Source organism: Harpia harpyja, chromosome 3 (genome assembly GCF_026419915.1).
Source record: "Harpia harpyja isolate bHarHar1 chromosome 3, bHarHar1 primary haplotype, whole genome shotgun sequence".
Lineage (NCBI taxonomy): Eukaryota > Metazoa > Chordata > Aves > Accipitriformes > Accipitridae > Harpia > Harpia harpyja.
The window spans coordinates 81602397-81618192 of NC_068942.1; the positions used below are offsets into that span (position 1 = coordinate 81602397).

At 40.6% G+C, this 15796-nt stretch overlaps 1 protein-coding gene across 1 annotated transcript in view; it reads left to right on the forward strand.

Moving 5' to 3' along the window:
• Positions 1-15796, forward strand: part of MDGA2 (MAM domain containing glycosylphosphatidylinositol anchor 2) — a 386375-nt gene that overhangs the window by 349614 nt on the left and 20965 nt on the right. The window contains exons 13-14 of the mRNA XM_052783732.1: positions 6814-6991; positions 15040-15060. Of these exons, the coding sequence (XP_052639692.1) occupies positions 6814-6991; positions 15040-15060 (199 nt within the window). The remainder of the gene's footprint in view (positions 1-6813; positions 6992-15039; positions 15061-15796) is intronic.

Genomic DNA, 15796 nt, shown 5'->3' on the forward strand with positions numbered 1-15796 from the left:
CCACTGGATTTCCGCAGCAGAAATAAGGCAAACACTAAATGGGAGTTTTCCCCCTGCAGTGTGCAGAGAGAAGTATTTGCCCATGAACTGAACAGTGCTATTTTATATATATACATATATATATATATATATAAAACTGCTAAAGAAAACTCTTTTTTTATTAAGGAAAATCAATTGTTGTTGTTGTTATAAATTGTAAAGAAATTACTTTAAAGACTGCCAGAGCTTTTTATAGGAGTATACAGTACATTAATTTACATTGCTTCAGTTGTCATTAATTAAAGAGATGCTTGTCTGACTTTTTGAGTCAATGAAGAAATTTATGATTGAAATCAATAGGCCAAGTACAATGGACTAAGGATGTGTTTATTTTTTATAAACATAACTGTGCATATAGGCAATCAATATTTAATCATCCCATAGGATTAATTTCTCAAGAAATCTATATGTTCAAGTCTTTTAGAGAATATAGTGTTTCTCAACAACAGGTACAGAATAAATACCCTTTCCTTGACAGCGTAGAGGAGATCGTTTCAGCCTGCTGCAATAAAACACTGCCACACTTTTACAGTCCCCTTTCTCTGATGTCAGGGAAATACATTTTGCTTGTCTGTTAGCTGTAGGGAACAAAGATTTCTAAATATTCAAAGGTAACTAAGAAAAAAGGAGTCCCTGTGAAGCATTCTGTGCTCTGGATTGACTGAACGTAGGTATGCTCTGCTAAATTAATTACAGGTTAGATACACGATAATGCTAATAAATGCTCCAGAAACTAATGTGATTTTTCCTCAGTGCTTTACAAATATTCACAAACCATTGGAAAACTGTTGTTTCAGCTTGGTCAACGTAAATTTCCCGAAAGGTATTTCATCCTTATCTCTATAAGGGAAAGGGCTTTGATTACAAGAATTTTTCTCCTTCAAAAATTCTTTTTCAAGCAAATCTTGATTCTTACTGATTTTAAAGCTCTGGACACATAAATTGACATGCAGGCAGACGTTTTACGGTTGTGTTTGCTTCTGTATTCTCTCTTTGAAGCATCAGTCTTGACTTTTTAATATAAAAAAGCACAGCCTGAATGTTAGGGAGAGACTGTACAGGTGATTTCGAGGAAGTGGGTGGTGCAGATTTGGCTCCTTTCCCATCCAAGGGATCCCAACTAGATGCCCAGATCTCTGGAGGCAGCCAGACAGTGCTGCAGGAGCAAGGGCAGAGGGCTGGGTTGTTCTTGGTGCTTCAAGGCCAACCAGCGAGTGACCAAGAGCTTTGGGTTCCTCCTACACGGAGCCTGGCTTTGCAGAGCCTCCGCGGTTTCATGCTAGGAGTCTGAACAACCCTAAGGTGCTGTGGGAACCTAAATCCTATTTTTAAGGTGTCTTGGGCATTTCAGTGTCGGTGTTAGGTGTTTCAGCACCATGCAGACCTTTAAAAATGTTGTGCTAGAAAACCCTTGTTCCTCCGGCTGGTTGCATGGCTCTCCAACTCCGTATAGATCTGACCTTCATTTTTTTCTGTATCGGCAAGTAAACGAGCTCAACTGCTACACTTATTTTCAACAGTTTTAATATTTGTCAGCCAAGGGTGCCGTTGCTGTTTCACACCAGGTTTGGGAAGCGGCTCCGCGGCGGTGCCCAGGCTGCTGGCTGGGATGCGACAGGGATGTCCCAGGCTCTGGGAGTGATGCCTCCATGCAGCCACTTCACTTCCACTGCGACCGTAGGGTTTATTTTAGTGGAAAGAGAAGGTTGAAAGCTGAATGTGGTGAAAGCTGTGCTGATTCTGATTTTCTTTATTTATCTGTTCAATAGCAGAGCTGAAAAATCAGGCATGGGGAGGTTTTGTGTCAAACCTAGTGAACAATTTTGAGATGTTTGGGGTTTTTTCTGGTTTCCATGGTAAAAAATAGAATTAGAACAGAGCTGGTGTTGATTGCAAGGCAAAAAGATGTGTGTTGCTTCCTATGGAGAAATACCAATATCCAGTACTGGCCTAGGATGCATAATACTGAAATGAAAAATCAGATTGTTTTGCTTTCACAATGAGTAAAATAATGGAGCTTCTTTATTGCTTTTGTTTGGGTGGTTGTAGAAAAGGGTGATGATCTAAAGCAGCAACTGAATTTGATACAAATTCATGACTAGTTTTGGTAATTGCAAACGTTAAACACGAAGTATTAATTATTAAAATTATTTGCTGAAGTCTCCGTTTCAGTAATTTCTTATCCAAAGACGAGGTGTAATGGAGAATATTTTTACAGTAGACCACTGTAAGGAATCAGAAGCACCTCTAAGCAATGGCTAGCTAACTTAAAACAACTGCCAGAAAGTCAGTATTAGCTCATACAACTGGAAGCACAGTTTTGTTAATACAGTACTCACAAATGTAATTGGTAATCAACATGATGGCATAAAACATGTGGCTTAAAAAAACACTAATGATGTCTATTTAAAAAAAAAAAAGTTATTTCCTTTATGTTGAAAATTAGGTAATTTTCTCCAGACTTCTATGTTTCTCTGATTCTTAATTTTTGTGAAAGGTACAGACAAAATGGTGAAATTATGTTTGGTATTATAGCACTCACTTTTGGGGTATGGCCAATTGGTTTAATCTTGCTTGTGAAAATTTCTTGTATTCAAGTTGATAGTTTGATTTCAAAAAAAATAAAATGAAAATTGGAATCCATTGCAAAGAACAAGCAACAATAATCACAATGGAAGTAAGAGCAGGGAATTTTCCTTTAGAAGGACCAGCAGCCTTCGTGAGGTCTGCAAAGCAGTTTCTGTTCCAGCATATTAGCATCACTTAAATTTTTGGGGGAGCTGTTGAGGCAAAATAAAAAAAAATATACAGACCTTAGGTTTCCATTTGTGGGCTGAATTAGTTGCATGTAAATTTGTTCCCCATTTGTGAATTCTATAAATTTCTGCTTATCATTTTAATTTTAAAATCTTGTACGTATTTCAGATAAAACACTCGGTCTTCATTATAAAGCTTTTGAGAATTGTGCCAGGAACTGCACTAGGTGCCTTGTTGTTGTCACTGTCTATAAAGATATGGTGAATTCAGCTCCTACCACAGTTTGGTATAGTCAGAAATATTGGGTAGAATGGAGTTTCTCAGGAATTTTATTTTTTTTAAATAATGTTGGTTTTCAGTATGGGAGCAGGGGTGTGTGAACGAAAAAGTTTCTCTTTGAGAAAAAAATTCTCATTTACCTTGGTCATATTTGCATTTGTAGATGTACTTCAAGGACATTTTAAAATAGCTATGTTGTGTTTAGAAAATTTAAAATTTGCATTTAAGAAATACAAAACCAGAAATACTTATACATATAAAAAGGAAGGTTATTTTACTTGACTGGCTAGATAACTTGGTAAATTTACAAATATTCACAAAGGTTTGTTTCCAGTGCCTCCCCTGAGAGCAGCAGCTTTTCTCTGGAAGCACTTTCCAGTTTGACCACACTAGCCGTGGCGAGCGTCCGTCCGCATGGGTCCAGCGAGAAGATCCGTACAGGCAAATTCCCCATGCACCGCTGTAAAAAATATGGTCTAAATCTTATTATAATTATCCTTAATATCTTCTCTGCAGCACACTCATCACTTTGCTCTCAAGGACAATGGTCTACTCGAGACAAGGCTTATCCGTTACTGGGAGGGCTCCCTGACAGCCCATGAAGGTGCACAGTGCCTTATGCATTATTCAACATATATGAAAGGTCCCGGTGCCCTTTCTGTTTGTTTTTGCAATGTTTTAAATAATCTGTGCACCTCTGTTGTGAGCATTAAAGGCAGATCAGAATTCCGTGGCTGTTTTACCTGGTGTGCGTGAGAAGCGGAGCCGTGTCTTTGCACCTTCACATCCTTTTCCACACGCAGCGTTGACCATACGCAGCGTTCGTCTTTTTTCTCCTGAGCGCTTGGATTTCAGCAATGCCTGGAAGGTTTTTGTGAGATGGGAGCAGGAGAGGTGTGCGTGGCATAAAAACAGGGCTGCCGGTGGGCAGAGCAGAGGATGGGAGGAGCAGCTGTCCTAATGTGTGCTGACGGTTGCTTTGCGAGCTGTGGGATGCGAAAATAACACACTGCAAAACCTGCGTGAAGCAGGTATCCGTGGCATGTTTTTATTCATGGGTATCTAAAGAATAGACAAGGAGAACAGACTGAATTTCTGTTAAACAACCTGTACCTTGGGTTTCGTCGTCTGTTTTGTTGGTCTCAGTACTTAGGTACAAAGCGCTGTGAAAGAGTTGGCATCTAACAGAATCTGTCAAATTCAAATTTTTCATGAGCTCCCCTGGGATGATCTTTTAAAGATACAATATAAATGCACGTATTTTCAGTATCTTTATTACTTTTAATAATAACTCTTTGTAGTGTAGTGGCCTTGGGAAACCATTCAGAGGAATGCGGCACAGTCCAGGCTGTGTACAAAGTTGTGGTGGACATTTCGTTACTATCGTGTCTTGTGAAGCGGGTGATCTGAATGCTCGCAACAGGGAAAAGGTGATGCGATCGGGGTGGACACCTATGGGATGCTGCTCAGGGCAGACGCTGTAGGTTGGGTTCAGGCCGGCGTCCCCAGGCTCCTCAGCAATGCGCTTACCTCTGGTCCCGCTCTACACCCACACGTCCATCCGAACGCTTTCTGATGCAAGGGCCGGGCTTCAAAGGCAGACCGCTACCCTGCGCACGTGCAGGATTTGTATTAACCGACGTAACTCTGCACATCGGGCAGGCAGCGGTGTGGTTTTTCCTTACGGTAACTTGTTTTTACATTTCTAACCTAATCTGAGATTTTTTTTACCTAGCATTTCTCCTATGCATGACTTAACGCCTGCGGGGCCAGCCCTGAAGAGCCACCTGAGCCTATAGCACGGCTCAGCCAGCATGTGCAAGAGGAGAAACCCTGAAATAACATCTCAGATGCACTCGGCATTGGTCTAACTCAAGCCCCGCAAAGGCTCAAAGCGCTGTAAAACACACACTGATTTTGGTGGAAGCAAAGCGAAGCTGATGCCTAGAGCTGTTCCATCACCCCAATTTTCTTAAGAATGTCTCTTGGTTTTTTGCTTCACGGTCTGAGTTTTATTTAATGGGCATATAGCTGTACGTGTGTAACATACTTTAACGATAAAAGTATTGACATCTCTGTCCCACTGCTATGAGTTTCAAGCTTGGAGTCTGTTAATATTGCTGCAAATGTAGTTTATTTGGATGAAATGTGGTAGATTTAGTACTAGATTTCAGCAATTTCAGTGTACATTTTTACTGCATCAGCAAATTAAAGTTTTCGAATAAAAGGTTTTCTGTCCTTAACAAACTCTGTATCGGTGAACATGTAATAGGTAAGAACTTCAGCATCGTGACAGGTGTAGTAAGCTTATTGGAACATCTCATTTTAGCATCACTGCACCTGTAGAGTTGTCTTGGGATGCATGGTAAATATTTAATGATTTTTCCTTTGTTTTCTGCAGATAGTGTCTGTAATAAGGCAGAGTATCTGCAAGTAATATTGCAATACCAAGTCATTCTGCTGCCCAACATGTCTATGATTTCTGCTTATCTATAAACTAGTTAATGTTAGAGGCAATGTGACACTCTCTTCTTCTGATGCCTTCTTCTTAATTAGATTTTTTTTTTTCTTTTCATTTCTTGGTAAGGCATATAAATAAAAGAAACTATGGATTTTGATGTTGAAAACACTGTGCAGTCTATAAAGCACAAAAATCTATGCTTTGCTTTTTTTTTATAAAACAGCCTCTTGTTTGCTCATATTGACTTTCATTGTTCTCTGAAATCCATCCGTCTTTGAGTTTACACGGATTGCTGATAATTATGCACTAAGGCCATTAATGGCTAGCCTATTTCTTTCTCACTCATCAACAAAAGTGGTAAGTGCTTGGAAATCAAACTGCATTTCAGTTCTTCAGCATGCTCTTATTAGCTTCAAATGATGCCCCAAATGACAGCTGTGAAACCTCATTGCCTCTAATGAGGAGGCAGCACCCAGCTCATGGAGCCACGGCTCTCCCAGCCGGTGTGCACGGTGACAGAAAACACGTCTGCCACTGCAGTTGGCCAATATTATTTTAAAATCGTGGAGGGAATGGAGCTACTAGACATGAGGAGCCAATTTACCTGGTCAGTTTGAAGGCATAGCATTTGAGAGCTGGTAAATTCAGCCTCGGTAAGCTGATGAAATGAACTGAAACGAATAACATTTCTTTTAAGGAAAAAAAAAGGTTGTTTAACATTTTGACAAGTAGGTTTTAAACATAGGGGCAGATTTCCAAAGAAATTTAGGCTCCTAAAGATGGAAGAATTCGGTGAGATTTTGAAAAATGCCGCAGCATCTGCTTGGATGCTTGGGTGCTTACACGCCGTCACAAACCGGGTGCTTAGCCCTTGCTGTAGGCTCTGTCCGGTGAGTGCCAGCAATCCTCCCAAACTGAATTAACGCTGCACTTTTCCTGCATGCAGCAAACTTCGAGTGCTGCGCGCTGCCTGCAGCCTTTGGGCTGCCCGAGGTTTGGTGCAGGACCTGCGTGGGCAGAGGACGGGCAGATGGCAGGCAGGGGTGGCCTTTTGATAAAATGGGTTTGCAATCTGTCGTCTCGTCACAGAAACGCTCAGTAGTGGGTTATTTCAGGGAGGTTCGCGTTCTTGCTGTATCTCTAATCCTCCTGGGTCGTTTGAAGGTTTAAGGAAGCACCTGGGGTTGCACGGGTCTGCCATGTGCTCCCATTCATTTCTAAGGTGAAGACTATCTATCCCAAAAGTTTTGACATTTGCATTCTTCTTTTGATTTTAGGCTGGACAACAGCGTTGGTGGGAACAGGAAATTACAGTGAATGGAAATATTCAAAAGGGAGAATTAATTACCTACAACCTAACTGAGCTGATCAAGCCAGAGGCGTATGAAGTCCGTCTAACGCCCATCACCAGATTTGGGGAGGGGGACTCGACTATTCGGGTCATCAAGTATAGTGGTAAGAAGACCTTCGTGTACGAGCAAATGCGTTGCGGTGCATTCTGCACAATTCGATCTGCTGTACAGGGTATGGCTGCGCTGGGTTGCACTTTGTGAACTGATTACCAGTCCTGCAAATAATGCTGCAAGGGCTGAGTGTGGGCATCTGGGAAGGAGGGTTCTGGGTAGAACTGGGAAGAAACAAAAGTTTCCACCTCTGGGAAGATTCACAATGACAACAACAACAACAAATTCTGAATAGCCAAAATTCAAAAACATATCAAAGTTTTTATGAAATAAAAGATTCAACAAATTCTGAATAACCAAAATGCAAAATCATATCAAAGTTTTTGTAAAATAAAGGAAAAAGATGGAACAAATTAATGTTAGCTTCATGAGATAGCTCATTTCAAGAGTTTGTTCTTACTTTGAACACTTTGAAGGGCAATGAGTTTTGAAGAAAAATCAACAAAACAAGTAGTATTCTGAAGGTGTCAAATCAGTTGTGATATCATCAAAATACTTTTTTTTCACCCAGAATGAGCACTTTTTGGGAAGTTCTTACTTGAATGCAAATGATTTAAAAAAAAAAAAAAAAGTGACCGTTTCTAGTCCTATGCAAGTGGAAAAGGGCATTTGTACTTTTTCCTCTAAAAGGTCAAGCCATGAAAAAGATTTGTCCACTTTAATCTAACAAGAAAAATACAGTAACCATACATCCTTCTGTTCAGTCTCCCAGTATTACCAGGAATTAATTCCCAGAGCTCTGAAAAATCCTTCAAAATACCCTTCTTAGGGTATTTATTTAATGAATAACTGAATCAGTTTTTGTTTTTCTTCTGTAAAAATCGCAATGAATGAGTAAGAGGTACCTTAGAGAGAAGGTAGCTCTTCTAAAGATATCATTGTGCAGTTTGCAATGGGAACCTGACGTGCTGCGTGGAAGGTTTTTATAATTGAAAAAGGGAAGTGTTGGCAGGGAGAGATATTTGTAAACATGGAATCATGAAAGTATGAGTTTATCATTTGGGGACAGACTTCTGTAGCAGGGCCTGTAGAGACAGGACAAGGGGTAATGGTTTTAAACTAAAAGACGGTAGATTAGGACTAGACGTAAGGAAGAAATTTTTTACGCTGAGGGTGGTGAGGCCCTGGCACAGGTTGCCCAGAGAGGTGGTCGATGCCCCATCCCTGGGAACATCCAACGTCAGGCTGGACGGAGCTCTGAGCAACCTGGTCTAGTGGAAGATGTCCCTGCCCATGGCAGGGGGGTTGGACTAGGTGGCCTTTGAAGGTCCCTTCCAACCCAAACTGTTCTATGATTCCATGATTCTATGATGAGGAACCTTGCTAATCTCGCAGGACAAAAGCCATGTGACACACAGGTCAAGTCACAGCTAGCCACGTAGGTCCAATTCCTCCAGGAGCTGGTTCCAACAGTAATTAGTGCTATACAGATACCTTAAGAGAGTCCAAAGCAGAAAATCACATGCAGCAGAAGACGCAAAAGCAAGCTACAGATCAAGAATTACTTTCAAAAATCATTGTCAAATAATTTAAAGTAGTGAACAAATCTGAAAAAAAATTAAATGGCTTGTGCATTGTATGTGCAATTCTTTATGATCAATGATTAGCTCAGCCCTACTCAATCTCATCATAGGTTATTTCTCTCACCGTATTAATATCAAGGGAAAAAATTACATTAAGCAATCTCAAATATCAATTCTAAAGAATGTAGTGACACATTTCACTAAATGCCAGATGTGCTAATGATGGTGATGGGTGAATCTTAGGTTTTGCCTACATTTTACAGGAAAGTGTTTGCAAAGTCTACGTTTCCCAAAGCTCATGAGAACAAAAGGTCAATTAAAGAGAGGACTTGTTTACTAAATCTATGAACATACAAATGAGGAGAAGATGCCCATTCCGCTGCAGTTCCTTTTGGACTTTGCCTCCTTGCTGGACCTCTTTACCCTAATAGGTGCCCATACGCTGACACTAGCGGTAGGAGTCCAGTCTCTTTGGGGCTCCTCACATGCACAAGGGAAAGACACAGAGTCTTCCGAAACGTGATCAGGAGCAGAAGCTTCTTTCAGACGTTTGGGATTTCTCTGCATCAATCCCAATCTCTCCATGCTGGCTGTGACAGGGAGACTTGCGTCCTCACAGCCAGCTCGTGCCAGCCAGCCACTGCCCTCTTCTGTGGACCTGGAAATTTCTCCCATGACTTAAATACTGACCAGTGCTCTTATAAGGAGAAAAAAACACCATTTAGCTCACTCGGTCACTACTGCTGTATTTTGGTGGTGGTTGTACTCTGGCAAGTCTCAGGGGGTTGATTGAGGTCTCAGCTATGGCTCACAACCGTGCTGAGTTTGAGGTTTTAACGAAACATTATGTGATTTACATTTCTAGCCCCTGGCTGGCAGGAAGAACATTCCCATGCAGCATAAAAGGCATATTTTGTCTGCTGAAATTTTTTCTGCTAGAATCTGCCATTAGCGCAGATGTGAACAACATTCCATTTCAAACGTGCTGATGAGGTGCCAATGCAAAATCCAGCCACCCAGGAGAGAGGAAGCCGCTGCCTTGTGTCCCAGATGGAGAGATGCTTTTGGAGCAATACGCAGTGCTATTACTCTGGTGCCGACAAATTCACAGCTTCAGAAATCATGAGCCAGATGCTAATCAGTAAGATAAACCCAAAGTGACTTCCCTTTGAAGAGGGATCCCAGAACCACTGAGGCTTTGTGTGCTTAAAATATGCATTTTTATCTCAGCATCCATCCAATGACTATAGTGTCAGCAAACTATTACCAGGCTAATTTTAAGGATGTTATAGCTTCAACTGTAAAAAAATGATATCACATACATTCTTATAATGCAAATACGATACTTATAATCTGAAATGCTGGAATCTTAGAAAAGCAGTTAATGGGCTAGCAGGATGCACAGCAGCAGGCCTGCATCAACAGAAGAAATAATTATAAACAATACCCAGAAAATAAAAGACATCATGCGAATGTTTCTTAAAAGGCGAACGAAGATATTTTTTACATTTTTCTCCCGTTACAATTTTTTTAATTGTGAGACCTCAGGCAAGAAGAAAAACATTTGAATTTTCCTATTTTCAGTGGGGATTTTGTGTGTGTGCCTCTGTGTCTTCAGTTTTGATCAGTACTCCAGAAGCACCCTGGCCTCTATCAGTGTCAGCCCTTCTTTCTTATCCCACCACTTTAGGAATACACTTTTTGGAGGAACAGGACGCAGGACCATGTCCTTTCAGATCTTGAATATCTCCAAGGATGGAGACTTCACGATGTCTCTGGGCAACCTGTTTGGTGCTCGATCACCCTTAGAGTAAAAGTGTGTTTTTTCTTAGGTTTAAAATGGACCAATGTATTTGTATTGCTGGTGAGGATTCCCATTGCAAACATCTTTTGCTTTATTTTTTTAACCATTAAGCAGGCTGATAGGATTTCACCCCATTTTAAAGAAATGCAGCCACTGTGAAAAGCGGATCAGACACGTTGTAGTTAGAATTGCTAAAAACGGTAGCAGTGTCTTTTGCCTTTAAGAAATGCATTAACTTTTGCCGTTGAGTTTCATTTTTGTGCAAATAGAGGATAGATAGGCCATGCACTACCTGGGTTTTACTTTGACAGCTTAAGCTTGTCTTTTGTAGTAGGACAATCTTGGGTAGGTACTGCACAGAACTGATTTCTCCAGAACAGTTATGAAGTGTGTAAGAATCAACATGACATTTCTAGTGTATTGGTTGCGTTTGCTGCCTCACTAGAGAGGAGAAAGTTTCTCCAGATTTCTTCCAGGGGATGAATCACCCTCTGGACATGCCCATATCTCTCCAGTGACTTTAGAGACGCTCCAATGACACTCTTAGATGAGGTGTCTAACTTTGAGATCGCTGAAGTTAAGCCACATTAATCCTGCCTGTGAAGTCATTTTTATTGGATTACACTCCTTTGTACATGATGCAGAGTACATCGCCTTTTAAATTAAAACCCACAACTGGAGATTAACATGGAAATTGCTAATATATAAAAATAACAGCTTCCAATGTGCTAGCCTGCTGGTAGCCATCTGAATGTCCAAAGTAAAGGAGACTATTAAAGCAGGAAAACCTCAGTAATGAGCTCTTTACAGTACACCCTGCCATCCCAAGTGGGGGCTGTAAATACAAATAAAAACTCCACAGTATCCGATCCCATGGATCAAAAACTTACCCATGGCGTAAGCATTTCATAGGGAAATCCCTCACCTGCCATGAATTATTCTTTCCTCTGCACGCCGAAAGGACGGGAGAAAAGAGCAATCATCACAGTAGGAGCGACATTGCTAATTACAGCCAAACATCACTTGAGAAATTCTTTGGTAGATACATATGTTACTCTGCTAGTGAACACAGTCTGCCAAGTAAATACAAACAGGGCAATTTAAGTAGCACTAATGAGTGTTTTGTAGGCTAATACAAAGATATGTCTCGTAGTAACAGCAGACATGTCTCATAGTAACAGTTTAAATATTATCTCCATCACTTTACAGAAATCTATGTCAGCCTATTTGATACGAACTGGCTGTAAAGTCCTCCAACTACTCCAATTAAAACTTCAGCACTTGCTGTTTTAGATGTGTACTTATGTTTAAATATTTTTAAATTTAACCAGTGATTAAAGAAGAAAGTTTAGCTCCCTTCTGTGAAAACAGCCAACAACCCAATGTCACTACTATTGGTACGTAGAATCAGCAGCAGATAGTCAATGGTGGCCAGTTGCTTTGTAGTCCAGCTTGCGTGTTTTCATATGAGGTTTAGATACTCCCCAGATTCTGTATGGAAGAAAAGTATATAATTGTGGTTAGTATTTATTGCTATTATTCTTATTATTCTATTTCTAGCCCCAGAAAAATAACATTGGCACCAAACAGGGCATAAATGGTAGAATTTATAAGTTTGCACAGACATACATTTCCAGTATTATCCAGTGTTATAAACAGTAAGTTAGGATAATTGCTATTATGGGAGGAAGAAAGCCTTGTCCTTGCAGAGTAGCAGTATCTACAGTGAAGATTGCTTTTCCTGTGCAAACCGAGTGCTCAGAGGTATGGGCTCTTGATCTTCGTTAAAGCTCTTAGGTGCTGGTTGTAATTACCACAAGTAACCAGTTTCCAGAGGTAAAAAATACAGCAGCTGAATATCTGGCATGCTTCTACTTACCTCTGGCTTTATGTTTTTTCGTGGTTAAGAAAGCTGGTTTGCAGCTATTTCTTTAAAGGAAGGACATAATGTTGCAGTCTCTGAAGGCCACCTCACTTGTAAGCTGAACAAGTGTCTGTGTTGGGAAGGATCTGTGGGAAATTTAACTGTCTTTGTATAAATGCAGTTACACCTAATAGAAGGGCAAGCATTAAGAAAAACCACGCAGCCCACATTTTTTCTGCTGTGACTTGCACAAATACAGATCACCAAAAAGTAAAATCATCCAACAAACTGAAATTCCAGCAGGTTCTATTCTCTGCTTGCTTAGGGAACAGCAGGAAGATTAAGGGATCATCCGTCTTGGCTCTAACCAAGCTCAAACGTTTCATGACACTTTGTTCTCCTCCCGAGATTCTCCACCAGCAAAACCTTCCTCCCAGCACGAGCCAGGGTCAGCTGAGCAGAGCAGTGATAACCCTCTGAGGTGCACAGATTTTCCAGACATTTCAAAGTCATCCTTGGGAATTTACTCTCTCAGTCATCCATTAATTTCGCTTTATGGCTGATTTAACTTACTACCTGTGTGTCATGCATGCAGCAATCTTACCTTTCTGCAGTGAGAGCTAGAGCCATTACATGTTGTCTTACAGCAGTGTGCTGTATTACTTAGAATAGTGAGATTTCTGAGCTTTTTTTTGCTTGTGGTCTTTTTTTTTTTTCTTAGTTTATGATGTTAGATAAGTTCAGACTAATTGCTTTAATTTGTTTTTCTGCTTTTGTCAATCAGTGTGAACTGAAGCTAGTTTGGCAAGAAGCCTTTTTTGCTCTGCTGTGAACAATCTGAATAGCATGACTCAAGGTTACATGCTGATGATAGTTTCCATAAAAGCCCGTACGTTTAGTTACAAATCAAGCATCAGTAAATGCAGTTCCCAGCAATTTCAGCTAATTCCAAGTTCAATCACTCAAGGATTTCACAAAATGAATGTTTCTTGGAGAATGAAAGGTAATTTGTTGGTAAAAGCTATGAGGTTATCTAATAAAAAGTAATGACTAAGTTTCTTAAGAAGGTTGCACTGGGGCAAATCACTGTTCATTTGTTTCAGAGAAGGCAAGATAAAATGGCAGAGTTGCTAATTTAGAGCTGTTTTGAAAACTTCAGATTGAATCTAATCTACATAGAATCCGTGGCTGGGGTCACAAAGCAAGAGCTCATGTCTGTAAACATGGCATGGGAAGGGCAGCAAGAAAACATGGAACAACGCTTGTACTGAAGTCTGGCATTACCAGATGTACCCGTTATTTGGAGATAAAATTTTAAGTCAAACTTTCTGTTAATAACATGCAATTCCAGCTGTGAGTTTAGCATCCTTCTGTTTCTCACGTGGATAAGGGCTTATAGCAGAAGGGCCCTGTTTCGTAAGTCATCCATCCTCAAATTTACCCTTCTGCAAACAGGTAGCACAGAACTGCGGACTAATTTCTCATTCAAAGCCCATTTCCCACATTTAGCACTGTATAGGTAACTCTGGACCTAAACCTGGGTAGCCATTCCCATGGTTAAAATATCTGTAGTCGTTTGACTATCATTCTGTTTCAGCCTATTAAGGTATTAAGTAGATGAACTTCAGTATTAAAGAATTATGGATGTAGAGGTTTTTGTAATTTTGCCAGGGGCCTGTGAAATAAGAGTGCCAGTTTTATCAGGTTCCCCAAAGATTCCCAGTACCCAATAGTCCTGCCGTGTCATGCGGGGCATTGCACAGACCCATAAAAGAACAGACAGAAATAATATTTTTCAGCAAAGTTATCTCGAGACTTCTCCGCAATGTTGGCAAAATTATTTTTGATGCTTCCCAAGGTGAGGGGTCAGCACGGGCTGCTCCTGCTGTGGGATGGGGAGTGGGCAGAGGTGGGATGCAGAGGGTTGGGATGCTGCACTGATGCTCGTCTGCCTCTGAGAGCGCAGCCCCAGGAGAGCATCATCCAGGACCCAGCTGGGTCCCTGTCCTGGTCACTGAATGTGGCTTCTCCAGCAAGCACGGAGTGTGCTGACACTGCTGGCAGCTTTTTCGGACAACACATTTCACCTTCCTTCGTCATCTTCTTAAATTTCTTTAAAGTATATCCTCCCTAGAAGAGAGTTTCTGTGCCAGAAGACTCTCATGTTTTTTCTTGGTTGTGTCTCTTGGTCTAATGAGTTCAAACCTCTTCTCACAAACTTGCTGTGCGTATGTTTTCTGCTATTTAAAAGGAAAATTGGCGTTTCTAAGAAGAATGCAAGTGCTGTTTGTTTCTTAAAGGCTTGTATGTACACAGACATCTTAAACTGAAGAATAGTATTATTCATTGAATAGAAGGGTAATTCATTATGTTAAGTATTCTTGAACAATGCTGAAAGGAAATTTTAAGTGATGAGCAAGGTCCAGTGCAGAACCTCTGCTTTTGATGAATTCATCCTTTCTGTAGTTTTTTGTTGGATTCCTGTACAAAGGCATCACCCTGGAGTTTTGCTGTGCAGCTGTCCCCAACCTTACAATATCTGTGCCAATAATCTAGGTTTGATGCTTAATTACAGCATCTTCTTCCCCAGGCTGCAGGTATTAGCGATGGAGCGTAGACGTCGTGGATGGGAGAGGCTGTTGTTTCTCACTGAAATCCTTGCCTTTGGATTGCCAGGGAGCCAAAAAATTTGCTCAAAAAGGAAGTTAGAGTTTTGCTGGCTGTCTCGGTGTAGGAACCATGATCAAGGTCTTGAGGGGGAGGGAACAATAGGAAATTTAGGATATTCTGAATACTGATGAATTAGAATTTCTTCTTTGTGCTAATTTTATTTTTGCTCTGTCTTCCAGCTCCAGTAAATCCACATCTACGTAAGTATTTCTTTATCTTTCCAGCTTTTATGTGTATGAAGATTTGTCCTTGCACCCGTTGTCCCTTACAGTTAAAAAGTAAATGATAAATATTTCACTTGCAGTTACAGCCCATGGATTGCAGGGACCACCTTAGTTTTGTGCGCAAGCTGGGCTGGCGGCTGAAGGTGTCATTCCTCTTGTTCTGCCAAGGTGCTAAAGCAAGAGTAGATGGAGAAAGGAAAAATTATAGCTCCAGCTCATCTTTCTTTCCCTCTGCCCAAACAGTTCATCGAAAGGAAAATAATAATGTTCTGAAATAACGTCCATTTGTGGGCGTTGCAGCTCAGTGTGTATGAGTGATGCTGTGGTTTAGTCATGGGAGTAGCTAAATACTTGTAAAATAAATAGCTGAAAGTTCAAGTACTGTGTAGGAACAGTGTCTGCACCTCAACAGGTGTGGTAAAAATCTTGAAGAAGTGAGTTTATGAAATGTTCTGAATTCATTTATCCTTGCATAAGAACTACATTTGCAGTTCTCAAGTTATTTTGATACTTCCCAGGGTAGTCAGAAGCTCATCTGTAGCTTTAAAACCAAAAGAAGAATGTTTTTTCATGCAGTGCATACAGGAATCACAGACCTCATTTGCACAGAAAATGTGGAGACCAAAAGTGTAACTAGGGTGTGAAAGTGTTTAGACAAATGCACAGGAGGCAGTTCCACAGGCATGATTGAAAATGCAAACTCTGACTGTGT